The sequence below is a fragment of the Bombus flavifrons genome, chromosome 9, assembly GCF_040668555.2.
Source record: "Bombus flavifrons isolate JBK064 chromosome 9, iyBomFlav1_principal, whole genome shotgun sequence".
Lineage (NCBI taxonomy): Eukaryota > Metazoa > Arthropoda > Insecta > Hymenoptera > Apidae > Bombus > Bombus flavifrons.
In genome coordinates, this window is record NC_138450.1 from 14,244,192 (window position 1) to 14,265,979 (window position 21,788).

General features: G+C 36.7%; 1 protein-coding gene across 4 annotated transcripts in view; it reads right to left on the reverse strand.

Annotated features, from left to right (window-relative positions):
* Ptp36E (protein tyrosine phosphatase 36E) overlaps nt 1–8,836 on the reverse strand; it is a 111,564-nt gene extending 102,728 nt beyond the window's left edge. Inside the window, exons 1-2 of one of the 4 annotated variants that reach the window (XM_069120871.1) lie at nt 8,677–8,836; nt 7,936–8,319 (exon numbers count right to left, since the gene is read on the reverse strand). Coding sequence is in view for 1 of the 4 variants with exons in the window: in XM_069120866.1 (XP_068976967.1) it covers nt 6,543–6,671 (129 nt within the window). In the remaining 3 variants the exon portion in view is untranslated. Of the gene's footprint in view, nt 1–6,542; nt 6,738–7,935; nt 8,320–8,544 lie in introns of those variants that run through there. The other 3 variants (XM_069120870.1, XM_069120869.1, XM_069120866.1) reach the window with 3 other exon arrangements.
* Nucleotides 8,837–21,788: the final 12,952 nt, after the last annotated feature.

Below are 21,788 nucleotides of genomic sequence, written 5' to 3' on the forward strand. Positions count from 1 at the left end.
AGTTAGTTCGTTATATGTATACGAAAATTATACTTGTATTAAATATCAGAAGGAAAAATGAGCAAACGGAATAATCGTTTCGTGTCATACTATTTCCTGTAGAATTAAGCGGCGAGTTGGACTCTACGTGATATCGAAATAAAATAAAATAAAAAGTGTCTACATCTATTATCAGCGAACAGATCGTTCGGTTATTTTATTAATACAATTGATAAATTGCGGCTTATAGGCTTCTATCGCACAATAGACACGATCTGAAACTGAAACGATCTGAAAAATCAAAGGTCGTTGAAAAATTTTAAACGATGGAAGATAGTCGTGACCATTTCTTTCTTGCTAATGTTCAAATTAAAAAAAAAAAAAACTGTTAAGGTAAAGAGAGGATTCGGAAATACAAATAATTTAGTTTATTCAGCACACAACAGTTATATACATATCTTATACTCTGAAGACCTCGTAATCCTACTCGCACGCACGCCTGTTGTCAACCGACTCTTCCAGATGCTTCTAAACGACTTCTAACGGTCCTTTGTCTCAACTCAGACCAGGACGCCCTCTAACACTTACACACACATTCACATGTACAGTGTAAATGTATCATCTTCCTAACAAAAACAAATTACAAAATATAATAGGAAAAAACAGACAGAACGAGGGAGTAACTTCTGCTTCGAGCCTACGCAACTAAAATGAAAGAGAATAAATCCACGGTTACGTCGTAACCAAGCACTGATTAAAATCTTTTTAGCTCGAAAGAAACTACGTACGATCGGGAAACTTAACGGAGTCCTTTAAAACTTTCCATAGAAAGAAGCAGAGAGAGAGAACTTGTGAATCTGGAAAACAGGAAAGAACCGCAGTTCTTATCGAAAATCCAATTCCTATCTCGGCCCTAACATAAATAGGAAGGCAACCTTCGTGAGTAGCAGAAATTTCAACGTCACGGCGTCGTTGCGATCTTCCACTGTATCCATTTGGAAAATGTCAATTTACAGTAATACCGTCTACCCTTCTTCATCGCGAAGAATCACGCGCATCTCCTCGAATCATGGCGAGTTTCGCAATAATTTTCCACGCTGAGTCTCTCGAATTCCTCGAGACATGCAAATCATCGTTCTTCCACGATTAGAGTCCTTTGCTTTTCGTTAAAGCGACGATCGATCGAGAAACGCAATTTATATTTCGTTTGAGAAATTAATTGATTCTCTTCGTAAAAATGTTATATAAACTAAAAAAATAATGAAATGCTGTAAGTAGCAACTTTATATGGACGTATGGCGCACGCTGTAAAAAAGATTTCGAAATTTTGTTAACGCTGCAACGAGTGACGGAGAAAAGGATTTATTCGAGATTTTCCACTTGTTCTTGCGCGTACGATCTGCATATGTCGTCCCTTTCGCAATTCTTGAAACGAAACGTCCTCTCACAACGATACTGAAAGATAGGCTTGGATCGAGAATCATTCGAACGAACAGTTCTTGGAAAGAATTTGTAAATAACGATGGATTGGTGATACTTACGTATCATTCACTTACATTAACGATCCATTTTATAACGAGTCCACAGCCCTGCGTTACATCGTACGTGTGTGTCATTGTATTAGGTTGTCCGAAAAGTGTCTTTCTTTCGCAAACGTGTCTTTTACAACAGTGCACCTTCGTACAAACGTGAAACCAAGTCTGTGAAGTATCGCGGTGTTTATCTCGAAATTCGACAAAATAATATAAAACAAAAAACATTGTGCGTCTATTATTTCCTCGTAAAACGAAAGAAACTTTTAGGACAACCTAATATTACAAAGGCAAGCCGAAAATGGTCGAAAGAAGGTAACTTAATTATCGAAAATTTGTGAAATATGAGAAAAAATGAGAAAAAGCTTGACGAATTTGTTGCATTTTCTTGCCGATGGGACCTAGTAATTACGTTATTTTTTGTAATTACGTGACACGATCGCTTGGATCCTGTGTCCGTTCAAAGGAATTAATCCGACTGGCAAAAATTAAGAACGCCACAGAACGAATTTATCGTCGGTCGTTGACTCGTATTTACGACCTTCCCGTGAAAATCTCGGCGGCACTTTGACATTCTTTCGTTCTGTCCCATTCTCCTTCTTCCCTCTCATCTCTCACCCCATTTTTCTCTTCCCTTTTTTTTCTTACGCTCGCTTTTACTCCTCCGTCTTCTCGTTTTTGTTTCTTTGGTTTTATGTCTCTTTTTCTTCATTTTTTTTTTTTTTCATAAATCGAACGATTATCTCGAGCAACGTTCCGCAACGAGCGTTTTGCTTTTATGTTGTTCCGTGCTCGTATTATCTGCGCTGACTGACTTAACGGCCTCCTCGAGAAATAGTGTCAAGGGATCAGTGTCATTGTTGGGTCTTCCACGCGGAGGCTACGCTTTCGCTCCTGGTAACAAGATCTTTCGACGATGATTGCGCACGATGTGCCCGCGAATATTTCTCCTACTTTTACTTGTTTATTTATCTACAACTTGCGAGTTATTTGCGCGAGCCACGCCTTCCCTCGTCCCTCGATCGTGAAAGACGAGAATTAGCTTTAAAATAGAATTACTTAATATTCACAAATGTTATTTCGATATTTTGTTCTTTGGAAACAAAAGGACGAATAAAATGGAACATATCTATAATTCAATTATATTTCAAGAATTGTGGAGAGCTTCGTCTGCAAAATTTCTCGCCGATAGAAAGACGGAATACGTTTCCACTTGTAAGATTCTTCGTTGTATACGTCGTATAAGCGATCAATAAAAATATCGTTTTATTTCATTATCTAATTGATGGAAGAATTTATCGACGATCGTTTTACGTTTCGCGAAATAAAAGTTGTTGAAAATGGAACGGCACGAGCAACACGAGCTGTACACCCCATCTGCGTGCACGTGTTTCCCTCTAATATTTCTATTCGCGTATTCGTCTCGCACCCAGGCTTTGCCAGTTGAATACCGAAGGCAGATACGAGTAAATAAACTGGTAAATTTATGACAGTAAATTTCCGGCCGGTAAACATATCTATAAATTATCAACGACTTCCACCGGGGCGAAACGATAGTTGGGCTGTTCCAAGTACTTTCGAAACAAAATCGATTCGCTCTTATGAAATCCGAAGCCACGTTAAATTACCACTTTTACGTTACTTTCTACCACCGGTGATTTACAAGCGATTTGTAAACGAATCCTACCAATTGGTTGTGGTGTTTCGAGAAATTTCAAAGGCTCTCGCGTTACGAGCAAGCGTGTAAGAGGATTTTTGACATTTTCTCTTCTTTTAACTCTCGATCGTTACTGCCAATTTATTAGTTGTAAAATTGTCTAGCCCTTAACGCTCCAGCTGTGTCTCTCAAACACCACCAAAAGGAAGTAACGCGGTGAAAAAACAAACAGTTTTCTACTGCGAGACCTGTGAACGCAAACCCGGTTTGCATCTCAATGAATGTTTTAAAAAATTCCACGCGTTACTCGATTATAATTAATATAAATATTGCAATCAAAGTTATATTACTTCTGAGATGAATAAAGATTGTTCCGAATGACTTTAATATTATTATTTACACGTAATTGTAGCGTTTAAAATCTGACACTTAAAAGCTTGCAAGTCCAAGTATGATGAGAATAAGTTGGAGTTGCCGGTCGATATTCACAATTAAAAGTCGGAGCTTTAAGAACTAGATTGGGCCGGTTGAATCGAGATTCTATCAATGATATTTATCGCGTGAAGCATAGAGTATGTAAAAATACGAATAATACAAGGCAAAATGAAAATCACAAAGATATTGATCTTTCGTATTGAACCAGATATTGGATTGGCAACTAAATGATTGAGAATTTTGTCATTACCATCTAATGACAAAATTCGCAATCACTTAGTTGCCAACCCAATAAATTTTATACCCACCAAATTATTATATAAATTATCGAAATATGTATAAAATGCTAGACTAGATTAGCCGCGTAGTAGTGACACACGTATGTGAATATGATATGGAAAGAGAGTGCCGAGACGCGTGCAAATGTATATCGACAAAGATCCTGGAAATTCTTTATTAAATAAATCTAAGACTATTTTAATATGAATTCTAAGAGTAATCTTAGTGTTCCTTTACTTTTATTTCGGCAATTAAAATCCACAATTCTCAACGTAAATTCATTTTTTGATGTTTTTTCGATACTTTTTAACACCTGAACCACGCAGTTGATAACGAGGCATCTTGCAACGAATTATAGAGATAGCTTGTTGGAGCTTTAGCATGTCTTTAAAATGGATATTTTCGCGTGTTAGGTTGAAACTGCTGCCCAGACGCGTATGTTTCGCGACTTAATAGCCATATAGGTTAACCGTGAAACCCACAGGTATAATTGCCAGTAGCGCAAATCGTCCATTATTCGAATTTCGTCGTTTTATTCCTGAGAGATCTTGGCCGGAAGTCACGAATAATGGATATGGGTGAGAATTCGTGAATGAAAGCGCACAGCCAACCGTATGCTCGCGTCAATCTTTCCCTGCTCGTGAAATAATTAACGAAGATCCTCCAACTCGCTCGTTTAAATAGCGATTAAATTATTATTTCGAAGTTGGGATTCTATTCGAACGAATTGTGTTAAAAAGACGACAGATGTTAAGATAATTGAAAACATTACAAGATTTCATTACTATTCCAATATCGAATGATTGTCTATAAATACGCCTGATTTTATACTTGTTTTTAATTAGTTTTATACCATGGACTTGGTTAAAATAATTATTAAAAACTAGAAACTAGATACGAGCAGTAATAATTCATTTCAATAATTCATATTTCAAATTCACATGATTTTCCAATCATATTGAAACACTTTCTTATGTAATTAGAACATCTGATCTCATAAAGAGCGCGATAATTGACCTATATTATCAGAGAAATGATCAAAGTTAACCGAAATTTCGCGCGGCAGGTATTCGATGTGTAAAACAACGATACAGAATATTTGAAAAAAAATGTGTAGAGAGTAAAACATACAAAAAAAAAATAATAAATTTGTTGAAAATGACAACGTGAGTTCGTGCTCGCCATCCATATGCAGATGCGTTAGTTATAAGAAATAGTAACTAGAAGATAATCCTAGTTACAATCGATAGGCTTAAGATGCTTTTTTGTTTTTATCCCTAGTTTTTGTAAGCGCGTGCAATAAAGGTTTATTTGGCTCACAAGGGTGTGATAGATTTATCCATTCAATAAAATAATAACTATTGTGATCCTACCTCTGAGTATAGAAATAACAACAAAATTGCCATATGTCGATCCCTACAAGATTCCTGATTTAATCCTCGTGCAGACGATTTGCTTGTATCATCATAATCACAGCTATAAAATTGCAAACTTGAAATTACGAGAATAAAAGTATAATACCACATATTCGTGTTTAAAAAAACGAGAGAGCACAGATAAGTGAGTACTTATATCGACACGTTTGCGTCCTATTTAACGCGAAAGAGCACCAAATGACGATTGAAGCGAGGATTATACTCGCTTCAGCGTCGAAATTTCTCTAAGAATAATCCGAGACGGAAAATGATGAGGATTGAACGCGAGTAGTCGTCGAAGATATACATATGTACAATCGTAATGATGTATTTTTCGCATGAAATGTTACATCGCTAATTGGACAGCTGTTTCAATCCTCGGATACAAAATATCGATGTTCCGTAGATGTCTGCGACTATGCGTACAGATGAAACGAGAACAGTAGAAAAGTATCGACGAGGCATATTATTTTTCGTGCGTATATCGTGTACATATATATAAAAGGGACAGAACATATACATATATATTAATATATTAATAATTGTTTAATAATTGTTATATATTGTATATTAATAATTGTTATATTATGAATATATATGTAAATATATAAATTATTTCCTAATAGGGATTTTATATGTTATTCCCTGTGCTAGATCTGATTTCTAACAAAAATGCACTTGTACTACTTCTTCATTGAATAGAAAGCTCGATTAATATAAACTATTTTTCATATTTGAAATCTTTCATTTTCCATATTTATAAAATGAATAATTTATGTCGAAAATCTTGAATGAACTTGAAAAATGTTTAATTCACGGTAAAGGAGACACGTTTCAGGAGACATACTAAAAGAAACGTTTTAAAGATTTGCTGTAACAGTAATCTGACGATATAACCATTAAATTGGACCCTTTTGTAATTTAGAAACGAATAATTTTTGCACCTCTCGTTTATATGTCTCTTAAAACTTACGATCTTCTTCGCCTTACATAATATCTATATTACGTGTTAATTAAATAATATCTACATTAAATATGTAATTAATTTTATAGTATATTTAATTAACGCTATAATTAAAAAGCAGACGGGAAGAATAAATATTTCCACATTGGGATACCTAAATACAAAAGTTACGCAAACTGAATAAAATATAAAAATATCAAGCAGAATAGAAATATGGCAATATAAAATAGAAGTTAAAATTATTCATGATTATCGGATTGTTATTAAAAAAAAACTCATACCTCGATATTTATCCCCTTCCAGAAAATCACCCGGTACATATACTCAAGTTTACACAACATCCGCGTCCGCATACATCGACTGGTAGTAGTCGTGTGTTCCATGTTATATTCGTATATATCCGGTTTCATAATGGACAATCGAGATCACAATAAAAGTATTGGCAAATAAGATTGATGCAAAAATAAACGACGTTCGACCGATTACAATGATCAATTTTTATTTTTGAACCCGCCCGCCACGATCTCTGTGTCGTACTACGTTCGAACACGTTCAGTATTCAAAACGGATAATCTGTACACACTCATAACTTCACTGGCCATTTTAACCGTATCACCCAAGAATTTACGATCGATTATGTATTTGCGTATCCAGAATCTCGGCCTTGATCGCGTCTTATTTCAATAACGACATAAATCAAAAGTTTCAAACATCGCCGGGCTATTTTCGCGTCAGTGCACGCGCGAATAGTTTACTTTGACAATGTTATACAGCGCTGCTGATAACAGTGATAATAGCGATTTGTCAAACGGTGGTAATAACGAAGACGAATAAGTAATGATGAAACAGGTTGGGAATCGATGTATATCGAAATATCGATAGTGATGAAAATTATAGGTTAGTCCATTGATAATCCTAACTCTATCAAGGACCAAGATTATAGTTTATCAGATAACGTTACAAATTCCTTAATTTCTTTAAACCGTAAAAACCGTAAAATTGGAAAAATAGCGACAAAAAGGATATTAAACGTTCATAGATACGATATTATAAAAACAGAATTCGTTGGTGTAATTTGATTATGAAAAAGTACAAATAAAATACCGCGTTAATGCAACGTTGGCCCTCGATGAGTTAATGGTCACATAAGAAATAAAGTAATCATAGACGAAACCAATTTTGAAAGGAAAATTAATGTAATACACAGTTCGAAACGCTACGCCGATACGCGTTAGTTTCGGACTTGTTACTTTCGCGGAGGCGCGCGCAGGGATACTGTCAGAGTATATAGAAATATCGATCGACATATCGAATCAGGTATCGAATAATCGAATCGCACGGACAATAATGAAAACGATAAAACTTGAAGTTCTCAACGTACAAGGAACAATTTGTATTCGTTTTTAGAGTACGCAAGTACATTGCTCCACGTGTATATAAAGTGTCACATAAATCCGACACTTTCGCGGGAATACATATATATCTACGCGGATCGAAATACCGGTGATCCATGCGCAGCGCCATACTGCTCGCGAACCTTATACACATGCAGACATGTCAAACTTTCTTCGCGATTAAAACGATATAAACGCCCAAACTATTACGACGCAAACATCCTGAAACCCTTACACAAAACAGGCTCGCAACAAAATTAGAAATTTCACAGTTACATACCTTAAGAAACAGACTCGCCAATAGAACGAACACTTCGACCGGCAGAAACAGCTTTCCCGCACGTTTCTCCGAAAACTGGACGCGCGCGTTTATAGGCGTGTACACACACGGCAACAATGGACAGTTGACACCTCTCGATATCCTGTGACGGGGAATCGATCGGAATCGAGATAAACAGAGATCTTTGTCGGATAAACGAGCACGATAGCGGACCAGCCACGGGACGGAATAACAAACCGAGTTCACTTTGTGTGTCACCGGTCAGCTTCCGCCAACTTCACGCCTGTGTGCCGGTTTTCTCAGCGATCCATGATAAATCTCATTCGATTCTTGTTTAATCTCCGTTAACTTGTCTACGCCAATCAGTTGCACATATATGTATATCTATACATATATAAAATATTATTTATAATATTGTAGATAGATAATATATTTATATGTATATATATATCTCAACTCTGCAAAATTTCTCGACAGTCAAATTAGCTTTCGAATATATATATATATATATGTATATGTATATGTATTTGTGTATATATATATACTCTTCTACATGTTCAGAATAAATCGAGACAGAGTAAGTGAGGCAATATACGTATACATATATACACAAAGGGTGTGCGTTGACAGCGAGAACGAAAAAAGGCAAACACGATTAGCAGACAATGATCGGCGTGAATGGGAACCACGAGCGAATTGACAGGCACACGTCTAACACCGTAGTAAAGAGCACAACACCACCAGCACGACGACGGCGACGACGACGACGGCGACGGCGAGCGACGACGACGACGACGACGGCGACGGCGGCGGCACGAAGACGACGACGACGACGACGACGTTGACGGGCGCGAGGTCGGTGAGAGACTGGGCGACACGCGACGAGTCACCGTCGGCGATGAGTGGAGTCGCTCTGACGAGGATCCTGGGGCCATCAGGCTGCCCGTGAGGGGGTGGAGGCGCCGGAGCGTTTGGGGTGGGAGGGAAAGCAGAGAGAGAGGAATGCCGCTCGGGGGCGAGTACACGCCGCGCCGGGTGCGGGGAGTAAAGCGGCGGTGAGGTGGGGACCACGACGTCGGCGTCGGCGTCGCTTCTTTGCCGAGGGCGTGGTCCTGATCGCGGCTCTTCGCGAGTTCAGAGATACAGACCGGATCCGATACCGGCGCTACTCTCGACGCTGTAAAATTTCTCGACAGTCTGACTAGCTTTCGAAGACGACGATCCATAGTTTCCAGAGTCGGAACGTTTCTTCTACAGGTTTTACGACGTCTTTCCCTTTTTCTTCGTCTTCGAATTGATTCGTGAAATTTGAATAAGGACGGGTGATAACGCAACATTTGTTTTCTCTTCGTTTGGAGATTCTCCGAAGGGGTAGTTTGGAAACTGTGATTATGTAAGATATTAACATAATGTCTTCCTTTCTTTTTCTCGGATTTTTTAATTGATACTATACGGCGTGGACTTTGGAAACAGATGGATGATAATAGAAGATCTGTTTCTTTAACGTTCTATGAAGTTTGCGACAAAGAATTACGTATATAGGATTTTTGGCTAGCGTCCCTTTTTTGTCTGTCTTCCTTAATTTTAATTAACAGGTGTGGAGTTTGAAGAAAGATGGATGATAATGCAGAAGATTTGTTTTCTCTTTGTTGATTTCTATATAATTTTTTCAAAGTTTTAAGGAAATATGTATATTGAATTGCGTGACCATGGTTCTTGCAATATGACGAGTTTCATAGTGTAGACTGTTATTCAATGTTAATTTCTTAATATATAATAGTTGGAGTTTGAAACAAATTTGAAGAATCGAAATGTATGTACATTAAAATTATTATCACGATTAATAGGATTAATATTTAGTAAATTTCATTGAAGTTGTAATCAACGAAACATTCATATGCTAAAGGACATACGTATTTTTATGTAATTGGAAGACTGTTTTCTCTTTTGAGGAAACTTAATGTTATAAAACGAAAATTATTAAAACTATTACCATATAAATTGTATTTATTAAACAGATTGAAAACGTAAATTAAACGGATAAATTTCTGACTGAACATGAAATTTTGCGCAATGTTTCATTCGATATTCCTAATAATCTTCCTCGTAGAAGTTTTAATCCCAAAGCTTGCAACGTAGTTTATAGCGAACACTGATGCCAGGGCATTGCGGATAGAAGAAGTTTCTAGATAGATAGCTACAAATTATCCTATAATAATAACGGGAGAGAAATACGATAAGTCACACTTTTTTCGTTACAAAATTATTCTATTATTACTATATTATTATAAATTAGATATTTATTTTTGAATATCTCAAAAATTTAATTGGTATTTTTTAACTAGTATTCTTTTTTTTTATTTCAACTTTGCACTAAAATACTTCTTTTCAACTTGCCACGGTATCAAAATCACAAAAACGGGCTTATCGTGTGTCATCCATGCGCTTTCCACATGGGATATCTATACGATTTTCTTTTTTCATCTATATCGATCATTTGATAGAACTTACTCGATTGCTGACTAAAGCTAAAAATAACGATCAAAAGCATGAAATACTTCCAACGACATATTTTAGAACGTCTAGGTGAAAATATATTTTTCCAATGTTTCGATAAGGAACTTCTTTCGCAATGCCTTCGTTGAAAGAGAAACGGTAATCGCGTTGGAGTCAGGTCTCGAGATAAAGAGGTAACGCCGATGATACTTGAAGGTTCTTGTGTATTGGAATTGTTGCCACTTTCTTTCGGAAAATCTCTACTGACAAAGATTGAGCAGTACTACTGAAACGACACTTCCGCTTACAATGCACTTGTGCCAGCGAAAAAACCGCATAGAGACCAAATACAGGTACAAAGTGGTTTCCCCTACTATTTGTAACATTTTCTCGTAAATGGAATAAAAATCCGTCGGTATGAAAGAAACTCGTTTGAAAATATTTTACCGTAATAAATTAGAAGCTTACCCCATCCGCTACGTTCATCGAATCTTTTGGCGAAAACATACTACGAGAAAAACAAATGATTCTTATATATTTGTGGGTATATTTAAAGCAAGAAGGTTAAATAAATAATCATAAACTCTGACTGAGTGGAATTTTTCAAAAAATGATATTTTTAATATGTTCTAGCGTATTTCTACTAAACTCAATTTCGTTGCCCCTTTATCTGTCTCACATATCTATGTAAAGTTCACATAAATAATTGCAAAACCAAACGCGAGTTCAAAAAATAATATTTGCTCAACGAAATAGAGATAGAAATAGAATCTAAACAGAAATTTATCGCACGGTTTCTGGCGACTTTTACATCCGGAAAAATTGAAATACCATAACACGGCGATTTTCTACTTAATTCGATTCACGAATTGACAAACAATCGTGCAGTGTGTAACGTTGCGGTTACTAACCCTCGGATTTCCCAGGCGACTGGAAACAACCTGTGCCAAATACAGTTTAACACTGCCTGCATTTCAATAAGCAACAGCCTCTTGAAATATTCTACATTCTCATGCGATGGTGGAGATTTGTATTTTTGCGAATCGATTTCCCGTTCAAGTTCTTTCGCCCTGTGTCGAAACAAGACGAATATTTTCACGTCGAACCGATATCTTTTCCCTTTCTTTCTCTCCGCGCTAAGCTTAATCCCTTCTGGCTTTCTAAAAGCTAATTTAAGTTTAATTAATCCTAATTTAATCGAAACAATCGAACAGGATAATTTAATTTCCTTTCGTCCGATATAAAAGAAACGAAGTACCTTTCGCGATACAGCTAGGTACGTTTTATTTGTTTGTTCTGTTAATAATACAGCATGGCTCGATAGTTGTTGTATCAAATATACGCTCCTCGACTCCCTTGTGATATTCAGATTTCGCGTTGGAGAAGTTACTTACGATGATATGATCTCGTATTTGGTAAATTTGAATTATTGTGAAATACGAAGAAATTCTCTATTAAGTTAAATTGCACACTTTTCGTGCTTGCAAAAATATTTTTCTAATCTAGAATTTTAATTTTCAAGTTACTTGTAAGTATATCGTTGTATACAGGATCAACGTGACAGTCTTCGATTGTTCGATCAGGACAGAAGAGAACGGTAAAATAAAAATGAAAGAGAAAGGTACAGCGTTTAAGGGAAAAAGGACGGTTTATGGTCAGACACGTGTTACAAACCGCGCTCGTATCTTACATGGTTGCCTTATTTTCGATATTTCTATTCGGAGTAATAAAAATCCTAACATAATATACAAACTTGACGACTGGATTATTTATTAATTTAGAAATTATTACTATAAATATTATTCATACGCACATTACACGACAAAGCTAATGAAACTCATTCTGTATGTTAGAGTAAAAAATCAAAATTTTTTAAATTAAAGAATCTACTTGGTGGAGTGACATGTGTCACGCGATAGATGACCAATGCTCCAGTATTTTAACAAATTCTAACGATTTGCATCGGAATGGAACTATATGGAACATCAAATATTTCTGTCATTTCAAAAATTTTGTTCGTCTTTCCAAATTATTCCGGACGTGCTCCGATAATTACGCTTCACAAAAACTGATATAGAAATCTCGTCGGAAAACCAATAGACAGGCTTTGATTACTTTTAGCAAATTATTGCAAATTTACTCGGTACGCAAGTTCAACAGAACCGACTTTAATGCGCTTTCATCGATCGTTGCTTCAAGTAATCATCGACGAATATTCATTCTCTTTTTCATTTTTATTAATTAAACTCAATTTTCCTAAAATTGCTCAATATGAAACGCGACTTATCGCCTTCATCCTCTGTACTCTTCAGGTAGAATTTACCCAGATAGATACTTTACCGCTACAATACGATTCTCTACCATAGATCCCAATAATTCCTACGCTTTCGAGTCCTCTATCCATTGCGTGCTATTCCCCCGGAAGCGTTAAACGAATTGCTTATTGTTGAAAGGAACAACGACGCTCAATGCCGTCCTGTTCGATACATTCCGTACGCGGTGATATTCTCGCGCGAACGAGGCATTCCCTTCTACGTTAAAGAGGCATGAGAAATTACATCGAAGAGACAGCCTGGAAGAGAAGGATGTGGAAAAACTTAGAATACAGAACTGACCCAATTGGAACGATTCAACGACGCGGGGAAGGAAGATCGTTAATAAAACGTTTAGGTGACATGCTTGACGGTCCACGTCGGGCAAGGTTAAGCGGCGACCCTCGAACTTATAAATAACCACGAAACATTCCCTCGTGGAGTAACGCGCTCACTTCGATCGCGTAGATCGGCATCGAGCGTGTAGACACCGCTACGATCTAATTAGAAGACTTTAATTGGGACGACTCGCCTTGTTTCCATTTGATCCACTCGGTATTTTCCAACTTTCCACACGCCTGTTCGATCGTGTGAAAAAAGGAGTGGGGGGCGGCGGTGATCTTGTACGATTCAATCGAGCTGTATATACAGTGTCTCGTTTTAATCTACCAGCACGCAAATTCAGAAACATTTGAAAGATTAAAGAGAGATTAAAGGATATTTTGAGAAGAAATAAACAAAGAATGTATATGGTTTTATGAACACAGAATTCCGACGGAGAAGTACGAACGTGCCGAATCACTTTTAATACGAAACACTCGTAGAATACAGGTGGAACGATGATTAAGAAATGTCAATTTACGAGAAAGAAATTAGATTACGCGTAAGAATGTTTTACGCTCGTAACAGAAATCATTTTAATCGTCGCGAGTCTCAGTGTTGATGTATCTTAGTATTCGTTTAATATATCTTGATAACTGATATTTGTCCACGAAAAAAACTAACAGAGAGCTTTCATAAGAAACGCGAAACGCTCGAAACGTAATTGGTACAACGGTGTTTGAGCGAAACGGTACATGTAATAAAACTTTAATTGGCCAAGAAACAATCTGCAAACAGTATCGTTAACGTTCTGTCGCGAGTTAAGACCATCCTGCTTAGGTTCCCAACTATCGCGCGTCTCGAAAGGCAAAGCACACGATCCACTTGGAAGACACACCTCGTACATCTGCCGGAAACCCCCACGGAACTCGAGATCCGGTTTCTGGTTCCACTTAACGTGCACGTCACGACGTAACCAGAAAACGAACGTGCACGTCAATTTCGTCCTCGGAACTTTCTCACTTTCACGCTCGATCCATGAACGAACAACCCCACGACCACGCCAACAATCAAGAAACACGGACAAAAGTAGCCTCTAATTGACAAGATTAAAGAACGTAACTCGTCAAGGTGCCTCTAATTAGATCTCCTTTGATGCCTCTTCTTTTACGATCGGTCCAACGATTCCATGACGAGTCTGATCGTTCTGACAGATCTTTGACAAGGGCGTTAAACTTATCGTTTTCACTTCACGAAGTTGTATTCGTTTCGAGAATTCTCGGATGAGAGAGCGGAGGCTGGACGCAAATACGACGAGTTAATGACTCGAGACAACGCGTAAGGCTACTGGCAAACGGCCAGAACGGTGAAAATTCCACGAGGAATTGGAATTTTCGTTACTGGATCGGAAAATTCGAGGAGATCGGAGGAGAGGCTAGCGAACGTGGCCGAAGGAATGGTCACGGCACAGCTTATTGCGCCGTTTTTGCGTCCAAGCGACAACCTTCGACCGGCCAGCACTTCTGGCTGTTTATCTCGTTTCGAATATGCGACCAACCGGACGTCACTGTGTTGGCAGAGAAAGATTAGGATCCGAGTGGGAACGGATTTGCAAAAATAGGCACGAGGAACTTGCCTCGATTTTACGACGCTATACTCTTCGTTTTAAGCGCTACCAAACAACCAAACCAATTTACCGCTATTCTATTCGTCGTTGAAATGAAACGTTAAATGATTTTTATATAAAATGAGCAAATATATAATCGGTGAAATTTTCACTGAACAGCGAGGAACAAAAATATCGACTAAATTTTCTTGCAAAATCCTGAACAAATCGGTGAAGCTTGACAATTCAATACATATTCAATTTATCCGTGAGATAATTTTCAAGCGTAAAGTTTAAATTTAGGCGATAATTTAAATTAATATTTAAATTAATTTAGAAAATGAAACTTTGTCGTAAGACGCGCTTTCCGGGAAAAAGAAATTTGTAAATTTATCATACGCGTGTATTAAACCGATTCTTTACTAACTTAAACGCATTCAAACTCTATTTTCTCCAATATTAAGTATTAAACGGAAAAATTGTATTCCACGTTGTCGACTTATCTTTGCACGTAGAACGACCTCCTATCGATTGTTATTTAGTTGTACCCGGTTTAGAATTAGCCAGGCGAAAAAATACTCGATAAATTTTTTAACTCTATTTTCTCGAAAACCAAGCCGTGAATGAAAAAATTTTATCCTATATTTTCCCCCTTATTTTCCCACGAGAAATCACGTTGTTTCCGCTTTTACACGTTATTCGGTCGGACCCTGTGTAATCAATTAAGTTAAACTTGCCACGATTTTACCGCACTCTTCTTCGTTTTAAATAATTTCCATCAAACTGAATAACCGGATAAATTTCGAAAGATTTAAACAGATTATTAAATGAAATCGTCATTGGAATAAAAAGTAGAAAATCGATTCGATCTCGATTTCACTGTTCATTTCAGTTTATGGAGTCGATTCGACGTGTCGAAACTTTCCTAGAAACATCGTGACTGATTTCAGTAACCGAATGAACGGATAGAACGCAACCCTTCGAGCGATAACCTTTTTCAACTATTCTATTTTCTCGTCGATAAAAAGTAGACCTAGATTTAAGTGCTTTGTCGCTAAATTCCAATTCAGCGGCAGCAATTAAATCAAAAACGAAGTCGCACCACTTATTGGAAATTTGTAATCGCAGAAAAAAGTCGAAGAATTCGTAAGAACTTCGTACTCGCGTCACAGTTACAGTTTGATGAAAATCTAAATAACAAAATAACAAAAAAAAAGCAACAACAAAATAAGAAAAATTAAGGAATAGTTCTATAATCTTCGATTATAAGTAGTAACCAGTAATTTTCAATGAATATTTATCGTTGCGCTTGATCATTCATTCCGGATAAATCGCGAAACATGATAAAAGCAGTCGAATAAAATTTAAACGAATAATTAAAAGTATTTTCATAATTAAATTCGTTCTTTCCTGTATTAATTTTCCAAGTTAAAAATGGATCACCCAGTATTTAATAGAAATGCTAGTAGGAAGAAAAAAAATAACAAAGTCACGCTCGACCATTTTTATTTTCCACGGTCTTTAATCATCGTCGAATTTTTCTAAGCCAAATATTTAGTTATTCCAGTTGGATCTAGTCACGTACTGGGGAAGAATGCAATCACCTTGAAGTAAGAACGATAGCAATCGCATGATACCTCGACACTGTCTCGCGCAAGAACAAACAAGTATTTTTATTCGTTGAAAGTACTATTTACTCCGAAGAAGGAAAGAAATGGGCGCGTTGATTGTGTTTATACTACGAATTATCAAATTGGGAAGAAACGCTATGAAACAATTCTTTGAAAAAAGCAGAATGCCTTTATTAACGTGGATCAACCTTAACAACATATCGAATAATTTATCTAATTTATTTAGCGATTTTTATCTATAAAAAAAATATCCTCTACGGATACAGTTGTTTATGTAAATTATTAAATTTGTTTTAAATTATTGAAATAATTAACGTCCAAATAATTTCCGATATCGTAAATTCTGCTTCAATTAATCGAATTAACGCAACATCAATGGAATATATTTAAGCATCAACTGTTTATATTTGAAATGTTATTTGTTCGCGAGAAAAGAAAGTTTTATAATCGACTACGGTTTATCGATTTCATCTAAAAAAATAACGATTATTAACAAATTACTAATACGGGACGTCTGTTCTACGGGTAGAAAGAAGGGAAAAATGTTATACAGTGTGGTTGGTAACTGGTGGTACAAGCGAAAAGGGGGTGATTCTACGCGAAAAAAGGAGTCGAAAATATAGAATAAAAATTTTTCGTTCGAGGCTTTGTTTTCGAGAAAATCGACTTTGAATTTTCGCTCGGTACGCGTGCACTTTATCGCGTCTCGTTATAACGGATCTCACTGTAGATCGTTGTCTCGGTGGATATTATCGCAGTTTAAGTTTATTATTTAACCTAACCTAGTAGTTTAAGTTTAAGTTAATTAGGAATACATAATGAAATAATATGAAGTAATCATAAAGTTTATTATTACAAAAATTGCTGAAAATGTTGCAGTGAGATCCGTTATAACGAAACGCGATAAAGTGCACGCGTACCGAGCGAAAATTCAAAGTTGATTTTCTCGAAAACAAAGCCTCAAGCGAAAAATTTTTACTCTATATTTTCGACTTCTTTTTTCGCGTAGAATCACCCCCTTTCCGCTTGTACCGACAGTTGCCAACCACCCTGTATAAACATAGATCTGCAGACGTTTTACCGAAGAGTTGTAACATATTATACACGAAACCTAAAGGCAAGTGGACGAATATTATGGCGAAAGATGGGAAACATATGAAACGTGCTAAATTATGCAAAGTGAAACTCTCTGAAAAGTTGAACATGATCTCGAAACAGAATGTTACAGCGGCTGTTTTAATGAACGTTATTACCATATCGATTGTTCTAGTGAAAATTCGGCCCTGTTAATCGTGCCTTCGTCATCGACGGTGCACACACGCCTCCATAATATCCTCTAGAAGGTAATTAAATATAACGACCCTTAGTACGTGTAAATTTAATTAGCAGCTGCTGAGCCATATTAAATGGAATGAACAGCTGAAGTCGTAGTCCTGTTTGGTCGCAATCACTGAAACGGAATAACGAACTAAAGAGGCTATTACACATTACCTATTCCTTGTATAATCTTCGCTAGAGTAGATTAATTCATATATTAAACATTGTTTTTTTAAACATATCTATCGATAATATCCTTGAAACAAGACTCGTTTAATCGATTTAATCCTCGTGTAATTCTTGCAAATTAGCTTTGACTAAATGCCCAGGCAAGTGGATTCGAGCAGACGGTACGTAACAATTCCTTCAAATAAACGGGATTATTACGACACAATGGAATTTTATTCGAATTATGTTGCGAACGTTTACTCTGGATGTTGCGTATAGTTTACAAATCGTTAATTCGTTCAACGATAAATCCTATTTGTTCTGATCAAAATTGTAGAAATTTCGGTGCATTATGTGCTTTCTTACAAAAACATCAAAAATTGGGATACGTTGCTAATAAAAGTAGATGGTCGTCAAAGTCTAAAAATCTTGTGTCGTAAAAGCGTTAAACCTCCGTAGTCAAACGGATCTCTGGGGAAAACGATGAAAACGCAAACGACCACAATTCGTGTTACAAATGATTATATTTCACTTTATGTTACAAAAAGAATCTCTAATGCGGGTAATGTCCCGATTTTATAGTTTAATAACGTTCAACTTCAGCAACCACGCTCGTGGCCTGAACATTCTGCGCTGTCGTTACACGTTTCTTCACTCGGTAAATAAGTATCGCTGAACATCTACTTAGTATCTACTGTCGATATCGTCTGATTAACACGAACGACGCTCTCGTCTGATTAACTTCGCAATTATAAGAATAATAAACACGGAGGAGTGGGGGAAGAGGATGGAAGGAAAAAAGTTACGAATTCGCTACAAACTTTACGGTTGCGATCTTTGATCGATCTCCGTTCTACGATTACACAAGGTTGTCTTACACATAAGATGTTAGGTACGTGTATACACGTCTACGAAGAAAATATACCAAGTTAAATTCTTCGGTATTCGAGTGTCTTATCGTAACGTTGAAACGTCTCATTTTTGTCTTACGATGGCGTTTTACACTAATGTGCATTTACACTATTTACAAAGACATCGGGTCCATGCACGAGCACGCTGTCGGATTAAAAGGTGCGCTTTCTTTGGTTCTAAACGTCTATCAATGACGAAAGATATAATGTTCAAATAACGTGGAATAATATCATAGAACGTAGGAAGATTACAGGCGACGAACGTGATAAGGATTTTTATAGGAGAACACGTTTATTACCACAAAGTCGTCTTTTTGGTTAGTTCCAAAGTTAAGTGTCTGTTCTTTCTTTCTATCAAAGGTCTGCGAAATACGATTAAAATAACGTTCGTCTCGATGCTTATCACCTTTTGCTTTCGGGAAACTTTAATATTTCAGCTATTTTTGAAAGATCTTCAAGCCTAATAGGTTGTTTTAATTAAGATTCTCTTATTTGACAAAAGCGATATCAAAACCAGATAATAAATAAGAGCATACTTCGATATCATGTTTTTCAGCTGTAATCCTCGATTGAGTTTGATTTGGTATTTTTGATAAAATAGAATTTCTATAAAAATAGCTTTGTGTTTAGCAACAATCTCTGAGCCTTTGTAAACGTTTCGTTTTAAAATTTAGTGAACCATTACGATGCCACTGGAAGATCTAAGAAGAGTCGAGTAATCGTAGACCACATTTTCATTTTCGTGGTATATATAAACATCGTTTTACGAAGACGTAGCAAAGCTAACGGAACGAGAGATTGTATAACTTCTAGCTATGAATCACTGTTTTAATTTCACTGCCTAGACTAATCCTATAAGAGTAACTGCATATATGTCACTACCTACGTTCTAGGGAATACAGTCATTATAGTTTTATACCTACTGCTAGCGATTTTACTAAGATCGGATATCAATATCTCTAGTATATCATATTCCAACTATCTGTAGCATCGAAATGCTTCACTGGTTCAATCAAAAATTTTACCAAATAAAGTAGAACCTTAATCATCTGAACCGATCGCAACGCATTGACGTACCTAATAATCGAATAATTTCAGACGATTCATATGAGACGATTATTCGCCTATTTCCAATTATTTTAGAAATATTGGGTTGGCAACTAAGTGATTAGGGATTTTGTCATTAGGTGGTATTAACAAACTCCGCAATCACTTAGTTACCAACCCAATATTAACATGTAAACGAAGACATAAGATTTAGACTGAAAACGTAACGATTTGTATTGTGCGATGCTACTTAAGAAAGCATGGATCCAAATTTTCCATCGATCGATAATCCGATCGTCGATCGTTCCATGCATCGGTGTTCTGATATAATCGAGGTTCTACTTTAAAATCTCAGAAAAGAAAAATATAAGCAGGATACCGTTTCAACGAAACGACCCGTTCCTTCGCCATTGAAAGACGTTCCTCTAACGTGAAACGATGAGAAATGGAATCGGTAAAAAAGAACAGATGAAAAATCGATATCTCCTCGACATTTTGACTAAACGTGGACCCTGTTAAGGTGCAAGAAACACACGAACGTCCTCGAAGACGTAAAAGCTCGTACCCATCCTAACCCCATGTATCTTTCTGGTCGACGATAATTTCAGCGCAAGCTACGCAATCGGTTAAATCGCTTAGTCTATGCCGTTTACAGGCTATAGTCTTATTCGGTACTCGACCGTTTTCTTTTTACTTGCTAACGTTCGTATAATACGATCTAAGCCAAACACGAACACACCACCGCCAGGAAGTCAGCCAGAATTGGGACGCAATCAGAGCTTTTATGGAAGCCTTGAGCAAATCTGCCTGCCAGTTATTCCCGATATCCCATTTTTCTCGATTACCCCGCCGGCAGGTAGACTCTGATGTTTATTGTTTTTTAATAATCCTCTTATTGGATTTTTCTCTTTTTTCTTTTCTTTTTTTCCCTTTCTCTCTCTCTCTCGCTCTCGCTCTCTCTCGCTCTCACTTTCTCTCTCTCTCTCGTTCGCGCGCTCTCCCTCTAAATTTATATCAAATCGTTCTCGATCAACTTTCTCACGAATGTAAAAATATAACGACGTTTGTCTCTCTTGTTCTTTCTTTTACATTCTTCCGTGTTTTTCTTTTTTTTTTCTTTCGTTTTCTTCGACGTTAAACGATATCGATCACTTCGATCGTTTATCTTTCTCTCCTTTCTGTTAACCGTATAAGCTCGATGAAGGATAGACAGAAAGAAATACTCGTTCGTTGGAGAGATTATTTTTATGCGAGTCGCAGACGAATTTTTTAACCCTCGTCCGACGAATGCTGGATCATCGTCACGAACGTCGGACATTTTATTTCGTAACGAAAAAGCCTTTTTCCGGAAAGATTCTTTTCTTAACATTGTTTAATTTGTTCAATATATCGATACTTTACATTGTAAGATGTACGTGATGCGAAGGTGATAACAGATTTATAACGTAACAAGTAGAAGCTAAAAGCAGGGAAAATTATCGAGTATTTAATCTCTATGTGTATGTATGTATATTCTAACACACGTAACTTAGAGCGTGATAAAAACGAAATATCTACATAAGTCAGAATTGATCCAGCTTTCATCGTCTGAGGGTTAACAAACCATTAATATGATAAAACGTTCCTAAAATGATAGTAATCGTTTAATACCGGTATTGTCGAAATGCAAGACGATGTTTCTTTTAAACGGTACTAGTATTAATAAGTGACTCGCACCATTGTGAAAAGTAGAGAACAGACGTTTATATTTGTCTTTTGTATGGACGAAAACAGTTTGAAAATCTTCGATAAATTTCTCCTTTGAAACAACAGTATGGTCAATCGTATTTTTCAATCTACTACATTTGCGGAGCAAAAGAACACGTTTCTACGGATTCTTCCTTTGGGAATTTCAACGGGGTAATGCCTACAAAGAGCTTTGCCGATACATATAATATGAGACGAAGGAACTTTGTGAAGGACGTAAGTACGTGAAGGATAATAAAATCCCCCGAAAGGACAGAATGTCTTTGGCAAAAGTCACTTACAGCTTTGCGCTTTGGCG